The sequence below is a fragment of the Falco punctatus genome (assembly GCF_963210335.1).
Source record: "Falco punctatus genome assembly, chromosome: 6".
NCBI classification, from domain to species: Eukaryota; Metazoa; Chordata; class Aves; order Falconiformes; family Falconidae; genus Falco; species Falco punctatus.
This window is the reverse complement of record NC_137585.1, coordinates 83053452-83073747: the sequence shown is the minus strand read 5'-3', so window position 1 is coordinate 83073747 and position 20296 is coordinate 83053452. Positions and strand designations below refer to the sequence as shown.

At 39.0% G+C, this 20296-nt stretch overlaps 1 protein-coding gene across 1 annotated transcript in view; it reads left to right on the top strand.

Moving 5' to 3' along the window:
• Positions 1–20296, top strand: part of ATP6AP1 (ATPase H+ transporting accessory protein 1) — a 63427-nt gene that overhangs the window by 18759 nt on the left and 24372 nt on the right. The window contains exons 5-6 of the mRNA XM_080393960.1: positions 925–968; positions 5575–5660. Coding sequence (XP_080250086.1) covers positions 925–968; positions 5575–5660 — 130 coding nt within the window. The remainder of the gene's footprint in view (positions 1–924; positions 969–5574; positions 5661–20296) is intronic.

Genomic DNA, 20296 nt, shown 5'->3' with positions numbered 1-20296 from the left:
ATTTTTCTTGCTATATTTTTTAAATTTTCTTGCTATTTTTTAAAGTCCCCTGATGAGCTTACCAGGTGTAATAGATGAATTATGCTGAGAAAGTCAGGCATTCCCATTGTCTGCTTCTTTGTATAAGAGCAAAGGGACAACAAACAAAATAAATGCAACACACTTCTAGCAGAAAGGCTGAATTATTTAATGCAACACATGATTAACCTGCAGAATTATTTGCTAGAAGGCATTCCAGGGGTCAAAAAAACCTGTCGGGATAAATAAGCAAGCAAACTTACAGACAAACCTGAAGTTCATATTAATAAAAAGACTGGTTTTCATCACTTTAGAAGGAAGAGAAGGGCTATAATTCTTCTTATTTCCAGGCCTATGATGACTGTGAAGTAACAGAGGTAGAGAGGGACTGTTCCTTCAGATGAATCTATATTAAAAAAAAAATGTAAGGCATGGGTGTATTGAGTCACTCTGCTCAGCTTCTCCTGCTCTTTCTTCTTCCTCACCTGTAACTTGGGCATTTGTACATGTTGGTATAGAGTGTGTGTATCAATGGGTCCCAAGGAAGTGCAATTATAGCTACCACATCACTACACCAAAGACGACGTAATACCAATTTTAAGGAGCTCATGTTAGACAAGGGGTCAACACCAAATGAAAAGAAACCTCCACAGAGACTGGTCAAAATAATATCAGTAATCTGGCTTCTCTGCAGCTAAGGATGTTTGAGGAATCAGCCGAGTATGTGGTCCTTGTACTATTAATGGCTTTGCAGAAGAAAAGGGTCATAAGGAGGAGATGAGAGAATGATGGACGGACTGATGCTGACAGGAATCCTTTTCCTAGTCAATATCTTTGTACATTTCTGGTTCACATTGTTCTTGCCTAGAAAAGGTTTTAAATTACTTTTCTCCACTCTTTTTGTAGTGGTCTAAATAAGAATTTCACCCTGGAAGCTATTGCTGAAAATGGTAAGCAATATGACAAATAGATAACATTTTATCATTTAAGCTTGTGTTTTCACTTGAGCAGATTGTATTCTCTAGTTCCTTGGTTTTGCTGTAATACTACTATTTAACAGTTTTCTTTTACTCCATCTATAGTAGTTACCAGCACTCAATTATCATATTGTTGCAGTACTGAGTGTCTGATTTAGAATCCAACAAAATGAATACAGCTCTGTGACCTGAAATGTAATGATAATTCACCTCTTTTTCATGGGCCCTTGCTCATGCTCTGGGATCCTCCCAGTTCAGAGTACAAAACCTTCGTCTCCATGCAGCTCGGACTGCCTCCCTGGATCTCACCTCGCACACCAGCAGCTGGAGCTGTCGGGCTCATCTGGCAATTTGCAGGTCTTGGTCTCAACAGAGGGTGCCTAAATGAAGAGTAAATTACTTTCTAATCTTTGTAAAACAATACTGAAGCCCTTCACAGCCTTTGATGTTAGAGTCTTTTATTGGTTTTGCAGGTATTAAAGACTACTTGTTGAAGTCAAATCTCTCCGTATAACACTATAACAAAACTTTTCTTGCCTAGCATCTATCTGGCTGAAAAAGAGGTGTCATGTACCAAAGAGGCACTGATAGGCACCTGCTTTTTGCAGAGCTTTTGCTTAGTACTCTAAATTAAAGCTTGAGTTATGAAATCTGCAAGTCACTGTAGTGGTAGTTTCAGGGACATAGTGTATTGTAGTGTAGTGGGCTGATAATTAGTGTCCTTAGCGCCTATGCCTGTTTCTGCCCCGGGCTGGGGGTGTAAAATCAGAAGCAGACTTGAAAATCAGGGGAAAATACCTTAGTACTAAAAACAGCAGTCCTTTTTCTCTTTGTGCTACTCCAAAGTGAGTGTGGATTTTATACTCGAGTAAGCAGCTGGTTTTCCATCTCTGAATTGCAGAGGACTTGTTTAGTTCTCTGTTTGTGTCCCCAGGGCATATTAGATAAGAAAAGCCTTTGCTTAATGTTGGCCTTGGCAAAACATTAGCTTTTTCTTTATGCGAAGTTTCTTTCATCAGCTGCACAAACTCAAGAATAAGCTTTCCAAACCTTGTCTCAGGCCCTGTTATTTTGGAACAGCAAAGTTAAGAGGGTACGTGTGGGATGGTGGAGGAGCAGGCTATACCAACCTTCTGGTTAGCGCTAACTAGCTGTTACCAGGAAATGGGTGTGTGGATCAGGGAAGATGTACCACTTCGTGTGGCCAAGTGCAAAACGTGCACTTACTATTCTGCATCTCAGTGGGAGTGTGGGCTGAATCCTCATCTTCTGGTTTATTTGCCAAAGCAGCCACCTAATGCACTGCTGAATAAAAACTGGAACTAACATCAGCAGGAAGTTTTAATTCAAATGAAAGTTACTGAGCCACAGTTCCTGAAAATTATCCCACTGAAGGTCTGTGCAGCAGAGGGGAAAGAGCTGGAAGAGAGTCATTCCAAAAGTAGTAAATTGTCCCAAACACAGTTTTCCAATGCAATCTGGGCTCCAGCAGGTCAAGGTGTCTAAGTACTATTTGCAGCATAACCATAGCCATTTGCCAAATATTGCTGCCAGGACACCCTTCAAGGTCAGAACTGCTTGCAAGGCCATGAGTTATTGGTGTTTGTTACGGAGGGACTGCTGCTAGATCTTACCTGGGTAAGCAACAAAAAAATACTATTAGTCACATACCTGCAATATGAGAATTGTTAACCCGTAAATTTTACTTGTAATTTTTTTTTCTTTTAGGATCAACAATAAACCCCTAGAAAAACACTGCAGATGGGTAGTAGCCCGCCTAGTTCACAAAATTTCTTATGTTTGTTATAGCAACTTCTTTCCTTTCCACTGTAGAGGGTTTTAAATTCTGATGTAATGAAATGTCAGAGAAATCTCTCCTGCTGTTTTACTCATTGCAGACAGGAAGCTCTGTAAGACAAAACAAATGGGCTCAGATTCTGCCCAAGGGAAATGTGCTGGTTTGAAATATCTAGAAGCTGGAGTAGACAGAGGTTTTTAGCATGTTATTAAAATGAGGCCCATGATGAAATCCAAACTGGAATTCAGAATCCAAATCTGCTCAAGTTTCAAGGGATTCAGACTTACTGCTTTCTTTATGCCTCTTTTTAGTAGTTCATCTTTCTTTCTTTAATGAGGTAGTTTATGTTCTTACTCAGTTTTTGCCAGTTTTCCTAAACATTTTTTTTACTCAGGAGAAAGTTGCATTCTGTCCTGTCAGTCTCTACCTGCTGGATCCAGTATACCTCAAAATCAATGGCAAAACTGACTGACTCCATCTGCAAAAAATGAGGCTATTTAATTGCTATTGTATGTGTTCCCTTTTCCACTCTGATTCTCAGTGCATTCCTCTTTCCACTCTTTCTCTTCTCTCCCATTTCCTCTACTCTCATCTTGGTCTTTTCTATTATTTCTCTCTTGTTCATAGTTTATACTCTTCCTTTCTTTTAACTTTTCTCCTTCCAAAAAAATTCTTCTCAGTTCCTTTATTCCATCCCTTCCAATCATATGTAAAATTGCATAGAGGAATTAAGGTAGATTAGAAATTAATAATAGTGCTAATCCTGGACTCCCTGGTGAAATTAAAGGTCTGTGTCTTCAATGAGTTAGGTTTAATCCTTCCACCGGAGCATAGATGCAGGCAGTTATGCTGATTGGAAGGTGTTACCCTAGGCAAACTAGTCTATGTAGTGTTTCCTTAATCCATGCTATCTAAAAAAACCCCAAAATAAAACCACCGCAAACTTCAGTAGAACCACTCTAAAATCACTCTAACTGTCAACATATGAAGATGCCTCTTGTTCCATTAAAAAGAGTGAGCCTGTGTTGACTAATGTTCCCATGTAGGCATGTAATTTATGTGCTTTAAAATATCACGGTCAATCTGGGCCCTTTTCCTTGGAGAATTTGCAAATACTGCATAAGCAAAGTAGAGTTTTGATCACAGGCAAACAAAGATCTACATCAACTCTGTTGTCAAAACGGTGTTCACCGCAGCTTCCCTGAATGAAGGAATTACCTCTAGAGTCTTCCCAAAGGCAAGAATTATAGATGTTATGGTAACTATAGTTACACATAGCTCCTTATTGAAGTGAAATGCAAATAATGTGTTATTTTGGAAAGCAATCAGTTACTTTAATGAAAGAAAAACCAAAGACAATCTATGCATTTTTCTATGTGTTATTTTTTCTTCCATTAATTTTAGATGAGACTGCTGAGAATTTCCAGTGAGTTACACTCTGCACATATAGAATACAAAATCCACATTATGTAACACCTTGGACCTGCACAGCCAATGTAATTACCCTAGTAGTATATAAGCAGTTTTATATGTCCATTTCTTATAGAAGATCCTTTTAGCAATATTTTTTTCAGAAGGAAAAGTTACGTAGCTATGATTCTTGACTGATAAGAGGAAATAAATTTGGTTAAAACCCTGCAGAAAAACCAGTGCTTGCATTTTTCCAAAAGCTAAATATTTTACTCAGCCAGGAGGCCATAATTACTGTAAATGGAAGAGGTTAAAAAGGATGATAATATAAGCTCCATTTCCAGTACCTAGAAATTGTATTTCATTTTTGCAAAGTATAACCTTGAAATCTGAGAAGTCTGTATGTCCAACATATAAAATATAAATATATAAAATATAAAAATTCAACAGACTGGTACCTGGATCAGAAGTGGGAAGGCACTGAAACAATGAATGTGACTCTCCTTGCTTATTTCTCTGTCAGCCCCAATAACAGCACTTATAATAGTTCTTGAGTCACAACTGTTATGATCCTTTAGTTTTTATTATAAGCAGATGTTAATATTTCTGCATACAGTTTGAAAACATTTATCAGTTGCATTTGTCACAACTGACTGTGGTTTCAAAACTGAAGGAGGATCTTCTGTAGAGCCACCTTTGGACCTCTTTGAAAGTTCCTCCCTTACTTGACTTTTCCTTCCTTTTTCAGAATTATTCTACGGCATTGCTCCTTTGGCCTCCATTGTAGTCAGTAGCAAAGTTTTCCATAACCTGCTGAGGATGCAGAATCAGGCTTCAAATCCACTGAAGCAAAGGCAATATTGCTGCCAATATCATGCATTTCATGCCCCAAACTAAGCACTACATTTTGAGTATTGTTTCTCAGTGATTAGCTCTGTGTACTTTGCAATTCACAGAATAATGCTACTTAAGATTTATTTTTTATATATTTATTTGTCACTTGACTGACACTATACACATCCTGCTCTCATCTCTTAATGGTTCCTTCTACTCTTGCTTTTAATTGCCCAAAGTTCAACCTTTAAGGTATTGTTTCTTCTATTTACTTTTCAGTTTCAAAATCACCCTTTTTTTCTGAACTGTTGTAATGTATTTGTTTTATATTGTCTCATGAAATTGTGCATTTTTCAAGACACTGAACATGTCTTATCCCATTTGTACCGATTCATATATAAATGGTAGAAGCACCAAAACTGCTTAAATAAACTAAAAAAAGCTCAAAAATCTAGCTCATTACTTCTCCAACTACTGTAGGATTTTAGCTTTCTCAGCTTACAGAGTTTGCTAAATTATATATGTTTCTATTTATAGACAAAATAATTGGAAGACTGACCATGGATCTGCAGGAACGAGGGATTAATTTTTCAGTAATTTATACTGCAGTGAGACCTTCAAGGGTGAGTAATCTACAGTGCCCAGAACTGTCAGATTTTTGCCATCTTACAACTTAAAGTTTACATAGAAATGCTGTAGATGATTTTCAAGATTAAAGAAGCAAGCAATCTGTACTGTATGACGTTTTGACCACAAATGATAGCATGAATGTTTATTTATGATATATCACACAACTATTGAAGTTTTAGGAGACCATAAATCTGCGATTGTCTTTAAAACTTATTATTACTTTTAAGGACTGTAATTTTAGATTTTTTTTCCCCCTTTTTAACTCTAATGGTTTTATAATAAGTTCTATGTGGAACCTTATCAAGCTTTTAGTATGCTGCTCGGTGAAGATGGAGTGCTGTTAAGTAAATGAAAGCTACTAATGTATCCATTTTAAAATTACTGTTTTCATTCCTTTTAATCAATACTTTGTATTTATAAGTAGAATGTAAGTTTTCACCCTTGCTGATAGTCAGAACATCATTTATAGATCGCATCTTATGTTAGCAGTAAGTAGCAACGCAGAATACTTATTTATGCAGTTATCTGTTCTGTGTGACATACAGGATTTAGTCAAGAAATACACAAAGTTTAATTTTAATGCCATTAAATGCAAAACAGTCATGCCTTGACGAAAACAGAATATAGTTCCCACTAAGAAGAGGGGTATATGAAGGATGGTCTGTATCCTAAAAATCAACAACTTTGAAAGAAACATATCTGTCTGTTCCAGTGGTAACAGATCTGAGCTTCTAATAGGATGCTTAGTTTAACTTGAGTTCTAATTCAGACTTAAGATAATGTCATTTGAGAATACAGAAGTTATAATTCTGTTGGTTTAGGCAACAGGAAAGCCATTAGTGGGATTGTCTAGATCTAGTGTGAGCACTGCAGACAGGATTTTGAGAACCTGGAGGGTTTTCAGGAGGGAACACTATGAAAAATTCAAAACTGTTCTAAACACAAGAATGAAACCTAGAAAACTTATCCAAAAGAAGAGGAAAAGGCAACTTGACCGCACTTCGTAAGTGTTCTTTAAACCAAAAGTGGATAAGCCCCCCAAAGGTGTCCTGGGTTCAATCAGAAATAATCTGGGTTTTTGTAGGGAGGTAGGGTCTTGAACCTCTGGCTATCCAACAAGATAATCGGAAGTCTTCCTTAAGGCTCTAGGAAAAAGGCTAGTTCTGCTGAAGGAAAACAAGAACTTTCTTCAGTAATCTACCCTGTGAAATTAATTGCCAGAGACTGGGTTTTGGAGACAGGACTTGAGTACAAAGACATAGCAACACAAGGAAGCAAACTCATGCTAACATTCTCTTTGCTGTATGTTTTTGTATTAAAGGAGAGGACATGAGTCCAGAACATTTGATCTGCCTTTTTTGTAAATTTTCTAAAATAAAGATCCAAAATAGAAATAAAAATTATTTAGTTGTTGTGGCTCTTTGCTGATTGAAATCAAAGGTACATGGGCATTCTTAGCTGAAAACTGCATTTAGAACAATTGGAATAAAATATATTTTTAATTAATGGAAGAATTGGTGTCAAGAGAAGGAAATTTTTGAGCAATTTAAAAAGTGTTGAATTTTAAATCTATGCATATTTCAACAGACTTTCTAAATGAAAGTGACTTAGTTTGAGTAACTGGAGCACTTGTAAATAATTAAAGCAATGTATTTTTAGATGTTCTGCATTTTTTTAAAGAAAGCAATTTAAACTTTTCTTAATTCTGTAAATTCAATGCCATATAAAACCATTGGAAGCATATTCCCCCCGCCCGGCCCCCCCCCCCCCCCCCCCCCCCCCCTTTAATTTGTTTCGGTGCATTCAAGGTTATGAGCTTTTGTACAGAGCTAGAAAAGGTGAAATGAAAAGTACCTTTGAGGGTTCATCAGTCTGTACATTTGCGTGTAACCTCTTAGTACGCATTGAACTGCAGAAGTTGTGAACTGTTTCAGAACCTTAAACTAAAGAACTAACTCCCTTCACTGAAGCTGGTATTGCCTTCACAGAAAACGAGTCACTGAGACAGGAAGAAAACTCCCCTATGAGCCACTTTTCTGATTTGATGAGGAAGAACTGCTTGGTTTAGTCAGTGCAGCCACAGATCCCATTGGGCTATCACAGTTATCAATTAATTACCCCAAGGCACGATGGAGATTTATTTAGGCTGGTTCTTGTTCTGTTCCAGTTTCAGCATTTGAAGCTGGAAGAAAGAATTAAGACCCTGAAACAAAGGCTGTTTGGTGACCTACATGAGATGGTTTCACTAACCAGTTGATGATTCTTCTGGATATTCCATCATGTCATAAAGGAGCTGCCTTTCTCCAAGAAGGCAACTGCTACATCTTGTGACTCTTGTTCTAAAATGCTTTGCTTTTGAGGTCTGAGTTGGGCTGACACTGAGAGAGTGATTTGTATCACCTAATTCTGGGCAAGCAAAGTGCAAAAGTCTAATCCAAAGTCATCAACTAGGGCTCTTTTTACAATCAAAGATTGTATTAGGGTATGATCCTTCTGACCTGTTTTGTAGGTAACTGCTCAGGCTGAGATGAAACCCACCTTTCATAATCTCCTTTGTCTCTGACAACCATAAAGGCAATCCTTGTGCTTTGGTCAGATCTCGACATATACATTTAGTCAGACAACTCTTACTCAGCATTTCTCATCTTCTTTTCCATTAAACCCCCAAAACTTATCTGAAGATTTGAGGAGTCTCCTGCCAAGACCTTTCTTCCCTTTGAAACTGGCATGATAGCTTATTTTTCTTCAGGACAACCAAACCCCTCTTCAGTCCTTGTTCGACTCTTGCACCAGGAGTTCTCATGAATATACACATTTTTGTGTTCTTGGGGACTATGATCAGAGTCACCCCTCTACTTGTGCTTGCTGCTAGTTAGCTTTTTTGGCTTGTGGTTGGAATGCATAATTTTACCTGTGCTGTTGTAATCGGAGAGGCTTAAAAGTTGCAGTGATTGAAAGGCAGATATGCTTCAAATCATAAATTTCAACATATTTGCCATCCTTCAGGTCTTCATGATGTCTATGTCACATTTTTACAAGTTTGCTTCTGAAACTTCTGCAAGACAGTTTTATAGTTGCTATCTCTTCCCAGTTAGATTGAATGTGGAGGACCCACATATTGCCAAAAGGAGATTTATGGCTACTTCCCAGCTGATATTTATTTTGCTGACTCCACTTCTTACAGATGCATTGTGAAGTGCTGTTTAAACCTTCTCTACTGCCTCCGCATTTTCAGAAAGCTTCAGCTACTGTGGGCTGTTGACTGCTTCATTCTACAAGCTGTCTGCTCTAGTCGGTGTTTAAGTATGTTGAGTCTTTGATTCCACCCCGGGCCAAGCAATGTGAGTTACAGGAACTTTATTCAGCCATAAGTAACATGGGCATCTGCAGCACAAGTGGTTGCATTTGACTCTGAAGTGTCTCTTGCAGGTATCCTCAGGTGCTATTGATGTGCACCCCAGCTAAAAAGAATATGAAAAGTTTTTGTCTTCTTTGACAAGTGCTTGTGGTTGCATTTTCTTTGTTTCTGCCTTCTACCTATTATATTTTGCAGTGCTGCATCTTCCACATACAACCAGCTTCTCTTTTTTTTTTTTTTTTGTTGACTAGTCAATTCATCACTCTGAGGAGACTAAACTCTGCAACAGCCACCCCACTGACTTCACAGCTTCTGATTAATGGAATGCTTTTAACCATTTAATATGCTCAAACACTATATAATGGGAGTTTACCCATGAAGAAAATGTTAGAAAAATGCTTATAATGCCATTTGCAGGAGTTGGGGTTGTAGGGTTAATATCCTCATGCATCCTTGAATACAAGAATTGCCTTATCCATTTACTTTTGTATTTTTTTCATTTGAAGGAGCAATTATGGTTTGACATAGTATAATAAAGTGTCAGTGCTTCCAACCTAAAAGAAGTAACTGTAGGAATTCCTCATCCTTTAGTTGTCTCCTCTCCCCACTTAAAGAATTCCATTATAATAAAAAATAAACTTTTACTTGTAGATAAAGAATATGCACTTATTCCTAGCTAGCTCAGTTGTGGGGTATTTTTGTTTGTTTGGTTGTTTTTTTTTTTTACTTAATAGAAGTAGAGTCTTTTTAAATAATTACAAAGGAACTGCTTAAAGCTGGTTGAAGCCAGTTAGTTGTCATTCTAGAGGAAAATGAACAAATATTTAGCCAAATTATCTTGGAAATTGAATGCTAAGGGTGCAAGAAGTGCTTGTTAGCAATTCTATATGATTTATTCCATGTGTTAGTGGGCAATTCAGGGAAATAAATGAAAACTAGGTTTTACCTTTAACCCTAGACTTTTCATTGGAGCATTAAGATTCAATTCCTTAAATTTTTTTTTTTTTTGCAGCTTTAGTTTTCATTTGATGTTTATATATGGTTTTATATATAGGGATGCTTATTTACTGCACTGGAAAGTGAAGGGCAGCACAGAACTAAACTATTATTCTTATCGGTTCAGAACAATTTTTTTATTTTCAGTTGCTAACTAACTTTTTAAGACATAGATGAAGCCTGTACAGGTGTTCCATATACATCAAATTAGAAAGATGCATTTATTTTACATTTAAAACTAAAGACCAGGAAAAAAGGGGTGGATGGTAGAGAAGGACATAGGCTGGGGTGAAGTCTGTCTTGGGAAAAAAGCAGAAACTGGTAAAATGTAGGTATGAAAATTGCAGTGAATACTCTTAAAACCAGTCATGTATAGGCAGAGGTTGTAAACATAATAAATCAGAATAAGATTAAGATATGAGGCGAAAATAAGATGGAGTAAATGGAATGTGTAACTAAACAAGCATATTGATATGGCATGTTGGTAGGCATGCTAAAACCTTTCTGGAAGGAAAATGCCAAGCTAAGAAATTGTTTAGAGTGACAGAATAGATCTGTAAGGGACTGGTGTTGTATTTTAAAAGAAGTTTGGATTCAAGGAGACAAAGACAAGTATTCTGGGAATTCTAGAGTCCTATTTCAGGAGCAGAGTCTTTGAAGACTGAGGTCAAACATAGCATCCAAATGATAGGACTTTAACCTAAAGATTGAAATGATCAACGTGTCTGTCATTTGGTGAATTGCCTGGTAAGCTCCACTGATTGTGTTGACGGACACTGTCTGTAGATGGAATGCAAACTGTTTAAACAATATATTAAAAGCTCAAACTGTATTTCAAAAAGCATTTTTGAAAGACCGCTTCTTTCCCCTCACCCTCCTCCTTTCTTGGAAACATCCCAAATTGTGCCATAATTAAACATCAGAGTGAAAGAGGTGAGGCTATTGAAATTAATAAAGCCACGCTTTAAAAAGCTAAGTCCTGTGTGTATACAGAAAATTAAAAAGAATATAAATTCCTGCAATTTTAGTGCAAAATCATATGGCAGACTTAAAGAGATTCAGAGGAACAATGTGCAAAAGAAATAAAAACACATTAGAAATTCTTTCAGAGACCTTTTGATCTAATAAAAAAAAGAGAAACTTGGGGGGAAAGGAGTGACAACACAAAGCCAAAAGAGTCTCTGTGTTGATCGTCTCTGTGGTGGAACATAGAGAAGATCTCAGCATAAAGACTTTTTCAGTAATTGAGCCTCAAAAACTTTTCCTGTTACTGAGGTGGTAGGTGGTAGAAGAGGTTTCAAAATAAATCAATAAAATGAATAGTCTCATGTCACCAGTCAGATAATTTTCACCAAAGTTTTAACTAAAATAAGACATGAAACTGCCAGTCTCTCAATTGTCATGGTTCTTCATATACAACTTCTAATTTATATGTATATAACATATTGTATATTAGCTTGGCCTTAATCCCAGAGGATCAGGAAGTGGCAAGTGTGACATGGAGTCTGAAAGGAAGCTTCATATCTCTGGAAAAATACAAGCAGGAAACCTACCTTCTGTACTGAAAAAATGGGTTGAAACTTAAAGTAGTAAATATGTGGACATATGAAGAAAATATGATATGGATACACTGTTCTCTGAGAGACATAAAATATGTAGGTGTAAGTGATCCTGTTGCTACAGTAAAAAAAGGTACAAAAGTAAAATTATTTTTGGGCAGAAATAAAAAAATTTAAAGGTAGGAAACAAAGGATAAAAATAAAGGATTGGTGTTTACAGTGGGATTCTGTGGGGATTGATGTTGATGCCTGTGCCATTCAGTAGAGTTGTCGTTAGCATGGAAAGGGGGCTGAAATCTGAGGGTGCCAAAGTTTGCTGATGTGCTGACAAGTTGGAGCAACCACTCACGGCACTGTGTTACTGGGTGATAAAATGACAGATGAAATCCAGTACGAAGGAAAGTAACACGCATAAGGAAAACCTTAAATATGCATATTGCACTGTGATGAGTGGCTGCTATTTCTCAGAAGAGGAATTATGGTGCGAAAGCTGGTAGATCTCTCGGAACATCCCTGCAGTCAGCAGTGGGATGAATAGTGAGCAGAGTGTTACCAATCATTTGGAAAGTAAGAGGGCAAAGCTGCAAGTGTCAAGTAGTTCACTAAGCCCTTGGTGAGTGCAAGTCCGCCAGTGGAATAGTCTGTGTGATTCTGGCCACCCCATCTCCAAAGGGATCCAGTAGGACTACAAGATTAAAATATTTTACCTAGGAAAAGTGACAATTCAAGAGAGAAATAAAAAATAAAACCACCAATAACATGGACGAGCTTAACATGAAATAATTACTCACTGTCTCTGGCCAGTACTCACAACTATCACCACTCACAGACCATAATGCAGGAATTCAGGAGAACAAAATCCCTTTAAAGAAAAAAAAATAAATTAGTTTTGGGTGACAAAATACCCAATACATAGATTTCAGTGGTTTGGTGAACTAATGGAAGAAAGACAGGAAGGAAGGATGGAAGGAAGATCCTATTGCATGTGTTCATTTGAATGCAACCTTCAGCTCTGAAGGTTTATAACCCAAAGATTACAGAAATGATGGAAGGTATCCTGGGGACAAGTATCGTTTGTATTTAACCTTTTCTTATTTTTAGCTGCCAGTACCAGTTTTACTATCAGTGCTATCAGTACCACTGGCAGTGAGTTAGGTGGACCTTTGGTCTCACACAGTTTAGGTGGTCTTGTGTCTTGGCAGTGGAAGGCTGGGATATTGACAGCATTTCTCTGGGGCTGGAATGTTGAAAGGTAATGTGTAACTTATTTAACTAAAGGCCGTGAGCCAGAAAAGGCAGCCAACAGACTAAACAAAGGTCCACTAAAGGAAGCTCACAGACTTTTCCTCCTCCTGCTTGCCTATTAGGTTGTTGTAGAATTGCCACTTTTGAAAATTAAATAATTGGCACACACAAAAAAATGGCCTGCTACATGTAAATCGTTGTTCTGCTGGCAACCAGAAAATCCATAACACAAGGTGACTGTGTCAGATGGAAATCAGGTAGGTAGTACCCCAAGCTTGGTGCAGTTTCTCCTGCTTGCAGTGCAGTGAAATGGGATGGAATCTCAAGATCCTTGTGGTTAAGGATTGGTAAATTGCCTCTGGGAACTCTGCGTTCTTTCCCATTCTTTGCTGCTGGTGAGCTCGGAGACTTGTATCTTCAGCACTTTCTCCAGACACCAAAGCCCATAGGCAGGATCTTTGTCAGAGGCAGACTCACAATCCCATTTTGGGCAAGCAAAGGGTTAGAAATAGGAAATTGTCCCACCCAGAGGATCACAGCATATGTGTCTCCTCCCAACATGTTCCTAGGGCTGAAGATCCAGGAGGTCAGTGCTGGGTAGCTAGGTAGCTCCTGCGTGCAGTCAGAGCGACCTTGCCCTAAATGTCTACCTGCAGTACTTCTTGCCTTCCTTCCCTTTGTAGGAAACTAAATGAATGAAGCTGGTAAAAGGACAAGCTGGTGCAACCACAGGGAGTCCCCCTGCACTGGCAAAAACATTTATATCCTGCACCATTTGATTTCTATTGCGGTTTCTATTGTCTACACTAAAGGAATAGATGTTAGAAGAACAAAGACCAACACAACACAAAAATTTGCCAGTAATCAGTAAAATGCAAATCCCTGATCCTAGGAATTGTGTGTGGTCTGATGGCAGAATAACAAACCCCTAGGTTTTAGTGCATCCAACATGTAACATAGTTAAGACTAGTTAGAAGAAACCTGGCTTATTTTGTTTTAGTTTCAACTGGCATGTCATATTCTTTCTTTTCACTTTAGAAAATTCATTCACTTCACGTAGTGCCGCAGAACATTTGATCTTAGAAATTCAGTGTTTTGTGGTAGGAAGACATTTTGTTGTGCAGTTCTAGATCTGCTATATTTCTGCATGTGGTGGTTCTGTTTAATTCTGCTTTCTAACTCTTAACCCTGCCTGCAAAAAAAAAAAAAAAAAAAAAAGTATTAGACTGTTCAAAGCCATCAGCTGATTTTCTGCCATTTGAAACAGAAAAGAGGTGTCATCATTATGCATACATAGCCATTGTGCATGTGCAGCCATTAAACTCATAGGTACAGCATACATACCTCTTAAATTAGGATAGAGGATGATAATTTTGGGGTAATTTTCAAACATATTTATGACTTTATCAGAGAAATATATCCTTGATTTATTGATGGATAGTTCTATTGAGATTTTCTCTCTGAAAGCTACTTTTATTAAGTCCTACAGGCTTTTCCATAAAAATCTGTGAAGCTGATACTGCATGCAAGCCTCTGTTCACAAAGTTTGCATATTGGAGCTTTAGCAGACAAAGCTAAGAACTAGACCAGGGTGTTAATAAAGTGTTGACAGACTGTTACAGCAGTGTTTCTGCATTGAAACAGAGATCTTGTTTCTTTCTGAGGACCAGATTACCCCATTCCCTGTAGCTGACAACTTTAAACTGAATCAGATTTCAGTCTTCTAATATATGGTATATTTCTTTTTAGAAAGTTTTCTAATTGGAAAATTGACTGATTACAGAAACTTTTATTTAAAAGACATGTAGATGTGGTGCTTAGGGACATGGTTTAGTGGCGGACTTGGCAGTGTTAGGTTAACAGTTGGACTTGATGATCTTAATGGTCTTTTCCAACATAAATAATTCTATGATTCTATAGCAGCTTTTGAGGAAATAGCTCTGCACAGGCCAGACCCCCGTGCAGTCACCTGTGTTACCAACAGTCAACTGCAGCAGACCCAGAGGCAATTGTGGGATGCCTCTGGGACTCACCAGTGGACCCCTGGGCTGTTAACTGCGGATGCTGTAAGAGAAGAGGCAAATTTGCCCAGCATGAGGTTGACAAGTCTTTGTTTCTTTTGGGATCCAGCCTAGTATTATAAGAGTGTTCTGATCCATGCAGGCTTACCAGCTCACTCTAGCCTTGCATAGGAATCTCTGTTATTTGATTTTTTTAATGATATATGTACTTAGTGTCACTGGTAGACCAAAAAAACCCACCAAAAACCAAAAAAGGCAAGAAACTAAGAAACTCATCCTCCTGCCAAAATGCCACAAGGCTCTTACTTAATTTGTTAATGGGTGCATTGCTGTAAAAGCCACACATAAAGTGGTGCTTGACATCAAATTACATCGCATCTTTTGTTCTTGTTCTGTCCTTTTCATTTTACTAAAACTTCAGTGTTTACAATTTTATTGAAACGTTGCAGCTGTTCTTCTGTGACGGGGTTTCTGGTTTAGCCCAAATGATTCAGTCACTTCAGATAGGTATGTAATGAATCATAAAAAGTATCATTCTACATTTTAGTGCACTACAGTGTGAACGTTAAACTCCAAGTATTCTAACAGGTAGCTATCTCTGCCTCTGAGGCTTTCAGCCAACTCACTTGCAAAATCCTGGAACAGAATAAGGAGGGTTTCTTGCCTTACATTGAGCAGAACTATGGGAAGGTGAATGCTGGATCCCATTCTGCCTCCTCACTGTTGAAAACCCCTTCCTCCTCCCTAGTACTTGATTTTCTTCTGACCCTGATGATATTCCTTGCTACTGCTCCACAGTTTTTCTCAGGATATGAACTGCCAGCAGGAGCAACTTATTGTGGTTGAACCAAATCCCCAGCCAGGTGCCATTACCTGTCATTGAAGGCTGGTTATGGTGTAGTAACGGCAATAGGCATCAAGCTGCTAAAGCAACCCCATAGGAGTGCTGGAAAGAGGCTGGTCTTTGTTTTCAAATACCCCCCACCTTATAAAGTCCAGTCTTCCAAAGTTTAATATCAAAGCATCATGATATTAAACTTTGTAAAAAGTCAGTAACTACCAGCCACAGAGGTGGCAGTGACATGTAACTGCTGACCAAGGTTGCATGGTGTGGTCTCATTTTGTTTTGGATGGGGAAGAGACTAGTCGGAGATGAAAGAAATTAAGAAACTGAGATTGATGACGTTGTCTGAGATGTGTTAAATGGAAGGGTTAACTAGGCTTTGGTGGAAACACAGCTTTTGAGACAAACTTGGAGGAGGAAAAAGGGCTTATCCAGAGAAAAGAAAGCATTGTAACCTCCTTCAAAAAGGCATGGATATTATTTCTAATATTAGCTTTGTGTAGACTTTCTGATGTGTGTTTCATTTATATATATAACTTCTAGGTTACATACACTACTGTCAGAAAAGTTAAGTGGATACTGAGTGCAAGAAAGCAGAGTAGAAGTTAAATACCTTTTATTGATTTTCCGTGGAAAAAAATGCTTAACTTCCCTGTCAAAGAGTTTCAGTTTGCTAGAATTATTGTCCTTTGCCTTTTGATTCAGCAGAACTGGGAAGACAGAGCCAGACTCTCCTCACAAGTTCCTACAGTGCAATTTCTGTCTGTCTCTGTTTTCTCCAAAAGAGTTGTCACACACAGATGGAGATGCTGAAAGCAAAGAATGATGTTGTCGCATTGAACACAGTGAGAATCTGACCATCTGAAAAACACACTGGTATTTAGACTGTAATTTATTACAGGCAGACCTGAGTAATGGTAAGAAAGTTATGTAACTTTTTAAAGTTAAAGATTAATTTCCTTGAAATATCAATAACAATTTGGTGTAACTATCATACTATCATCCTGTTCGCATCTCTTCAAATTAAGAAGAAAAGGGAGACAGGCTCCCCAGTTTGACAGAGTAGTCCTCCAAAGTGCTGGAGGATCAAAATATTAAGTGGAGGGACGGAGACTTTTATGGATCTTCAGATTTTTAATTTTTCTGTGATTAACCTACGTCTAGGACAGTGTCAGCAACTCTCCTGGCAGTAAGAGTAACACATTTTTGCTCCTGTTTGCATTTTTCCATTAGGTAACCCACCAGACCCCTATATAATCTCAGCCCAACCCTCACTACATACCCATCTCCTCTTACTGCAGCAGAATCTGTTCTTCATTTTTCACATCTCCCATGGCAACTTGGATTCCACATACGGACATAAGAAAGTGGGAAAAACAACCAGTTGGAGTGGGTATTCCCCTCAGCAGCCTACAAATGATGTAAAATCTGTAGCTTCTTTTATCTTTGTCAGAATTGCCTGAAACAGGGCCTAATCTAATGTTAAAGCTGGGGAGATTGGCATCAGCAAATACTCCTTGAATAATACATGTGGTAGATTCCTTTCCAGATTAATTCTGGTTTATGTTGCAAGCTCTTAATAATTTTTTTTTTTCTTTTGTATACAAGTTTGAAAAATCTGATTAGCTAGAAAGATGTGAATGAGTTTTAACACTCTGGTAGATGACCAAGACATTGTTTTCAGTGGAATAATTGTCTTTGGGTTATTTGTCCAAAGTGAAATGTAAGGTGGAGAATTAAGTGTAGCAGCTCCTGCTACTGCTACTCCAGTTTACACATACTGTGTTTTACTTTCTAAGGTCAAGATCTTTTCATAGGCCAATTCCTGCTTTTCCTTAAGTTAGCTGAAAAATTTTGGTATAATTTTTTTAAAAAAGTTGGACTGAGAAAATAACAGGAAATATCTTAATTTTCTTCAGAAAATTGAGACTACCGTGGTATTTCTGGATGTTCTTGTATGTCCCGTACATGCAAAAATTCCTTGTCTCATTTTAAAGCCTTTCAAGAAGGATTATCACAAGTGCTGCATCACAGCACCTTCCTCTGATTTGGGTTCTGTCACTTGCACGGTCCCTGCTAAGTCACTCTTCCCTGCACTGTATTCAGTTGCACAGAGTAGTCACATTCTCTGTAAATGATGATCAAGACATCTTTTAACCAGCCCAGCGATGCAAAAGGATAAACACATCTAGCCATAAACATACAAGCTGACGCTGCAGATTTTGTTTATGCAGGCCACTGAACTGAACGGTGTAAGAAATATTGCAGTTTTATTAACCCTTCTAACAGAAGATCTCCAAGTGGTTGGTCATGACTTGGGTACTCTCCACAAGTCATAATAGTACTATCAATTATAAAACAGAATGTTATCCTTTACAGTGAGATCATTGTCTCCTACAGTGAGACTTGTATTTTGACTTGAATATTCCTGTCCCAGCCTTGCTTCTGTGAAAAACCCTGGGAGATGCAGAACACCAGGTAGGAGCTGAGTGTCACAGTCCCTGAGCCATTTGGCTTGCTGGTAGAAGTATGCATGCTTGGATAGAGGAGCCATCAGATGGTAATGTGAGCCAGTAAGCTTGGTTATATACCCTGCAGGGCACTAAAATGATAGTAATAATTGTCAATAAATGATTGCTATTGATATAATGTACCTTATTTCTGTACTTTCTTTCTCCCCTGCTTGATCAGACTATTAATAGAGAAGGAAAAAAGAGGTGAAGGATTCCTCTGGGCAAAGTGTCATGCTACTGACATTTATTCTGATGTCTTGGTTAGTATTACAGTTGCCTTACAAATGTGAGAAATAGAATCATAGAATGTGCTGGGCTGGAAGGGACCCAAAGATCACCTAGTTCCAACCCCCAGACATGGGCAGGGACACCTTCCACCAGACCAGGTTGCTCAAAGCCCCATCCAACCTGGCCTGGAACACTCCCAGGGATGGGGCAGCCACAGCTTCTCTGGGCAACCTGTTCCAGTGCCTCGCCATCCTCATAGTAAAGAATTTCTTCCTAACAACAAATCTAAATCTATCCTCTTTCAGTTTAAAGCCAGTCCCCCATACCCTGTCACCACATGTCCTTGCAAAAAGTCCTGCTCCAGCTTTCTCATAGGCGCCCTTTAGGTACTGGCAGGCTGCTGTAAGGTCTCCTGGAAGCCTTCTCTTCTCCAGGCTGAACAATACCAACTCTCTCAGCCTGTCTTCACAGGAGAGGTGCTCCAGCCCTCTGGTCATCTTTGTGGTCCTTTTCTGGACTCACTCCAATAGGTCCCTGTCCTTCTTCTGTTGGGGACCCCAGAGCTGAACGCAGTACTCCAGGTGGGGTTTCACAAGAGCAGAGTAGACAGCAAGAGTCATCTCCCTCGACCTGCTGGACATGTTTTTTTTGATGCAGCCCAGGCTATGGTTGGTTTTCCAGGCTGTAAATGCACATTGCTGGGTCACGTTAAGCTTCTCATCTACCAACACCCCCAAGCCCTTGTTATTGTCAATACATTCCAGGAACCTCCTGGATTGCCTATGGCCTGCTGTGCTGTCCCTCCAACCGAAATCAGGGTTGCATGTCATCAGGGAAAAGAATGAGATTTCTGAGAAATTCTCCACTTCCAAGTATATTTACACTCTACTCTTTCTGTATCTATGTATGTGTGAATGCACACGTGTGTGAGCAATACAAGTATCCAAGTCCGTACTTATGCCAAGTGTTGTCATAATTAATTTATGAGTGGATTTTGCATTAGATGTTTTTTTATTTTAAAGCATGTGTCTCTCTTTGCTTATAACTTAGAACAATTTTTCTATTTTGTGCTTCACCGGAGAGAACTCTGTCACCATCACAGTGCAAAAAATGTTTCCTCGTGTTCAGATGACTTCTCCTGTGTTTCAGTTTGGGGCCATTGCCTCTGGTCCCGTCACTGGGCACCACTGAAAAGAGCCTGGCTTCATATACCTTACAATCTCCTTTCTGGTAATTATACACATTCATGAGATTCCCCCTCTTGAGCCTTCTCTTCTCCAGGATAAACAGTCCCAGCTCTTTCAGCCTTTCTGCACAGGAGAGATTCTCCAAACCTTTCCTCATCCTGTGGCCCTTTGTTGGACTCTATCCAGTACATCTAGTAGGTCCTTGCGCTAAGGACCCCAGCACCTGACCCACCACTCCAGGTGTGGCCTCACCGGTGCTAAGCAGAGTGGAAGGATCACCCACCTTCGACCTGCTGGCAATGCTTTGTGTAATGCAGTCCAGGATACCATTAGCCTCCTTTGACACATTGCTGGCTCATGTTCAATTTCGTGTCCACCAGGACCCCCAGGTCCTTTTCTGCAAAATTGCTTTCCAGCCAGTTGGCCCCCAGTGTGTACCGGTGCCTGGGGTTGTTCCTCCCCAAGGGCAGGACTTCGCTCTTCCCCTTGTTGAACTGCGTAAGGTCCCTGTGAGCCTGTTTCTTCAGCCTGTGGAGGTCCCTCTGGATGGCAGCATGGCCCTCTGGTGTATCAGAGGATGAATCCTGGACAAATCCAGTCTCCTCAATAAAACGGAGGGAGACTGCCTGAGGTTTATATGGAATGCAAGGTTCGCCAAATCTAGGGCCAAAATTGAAG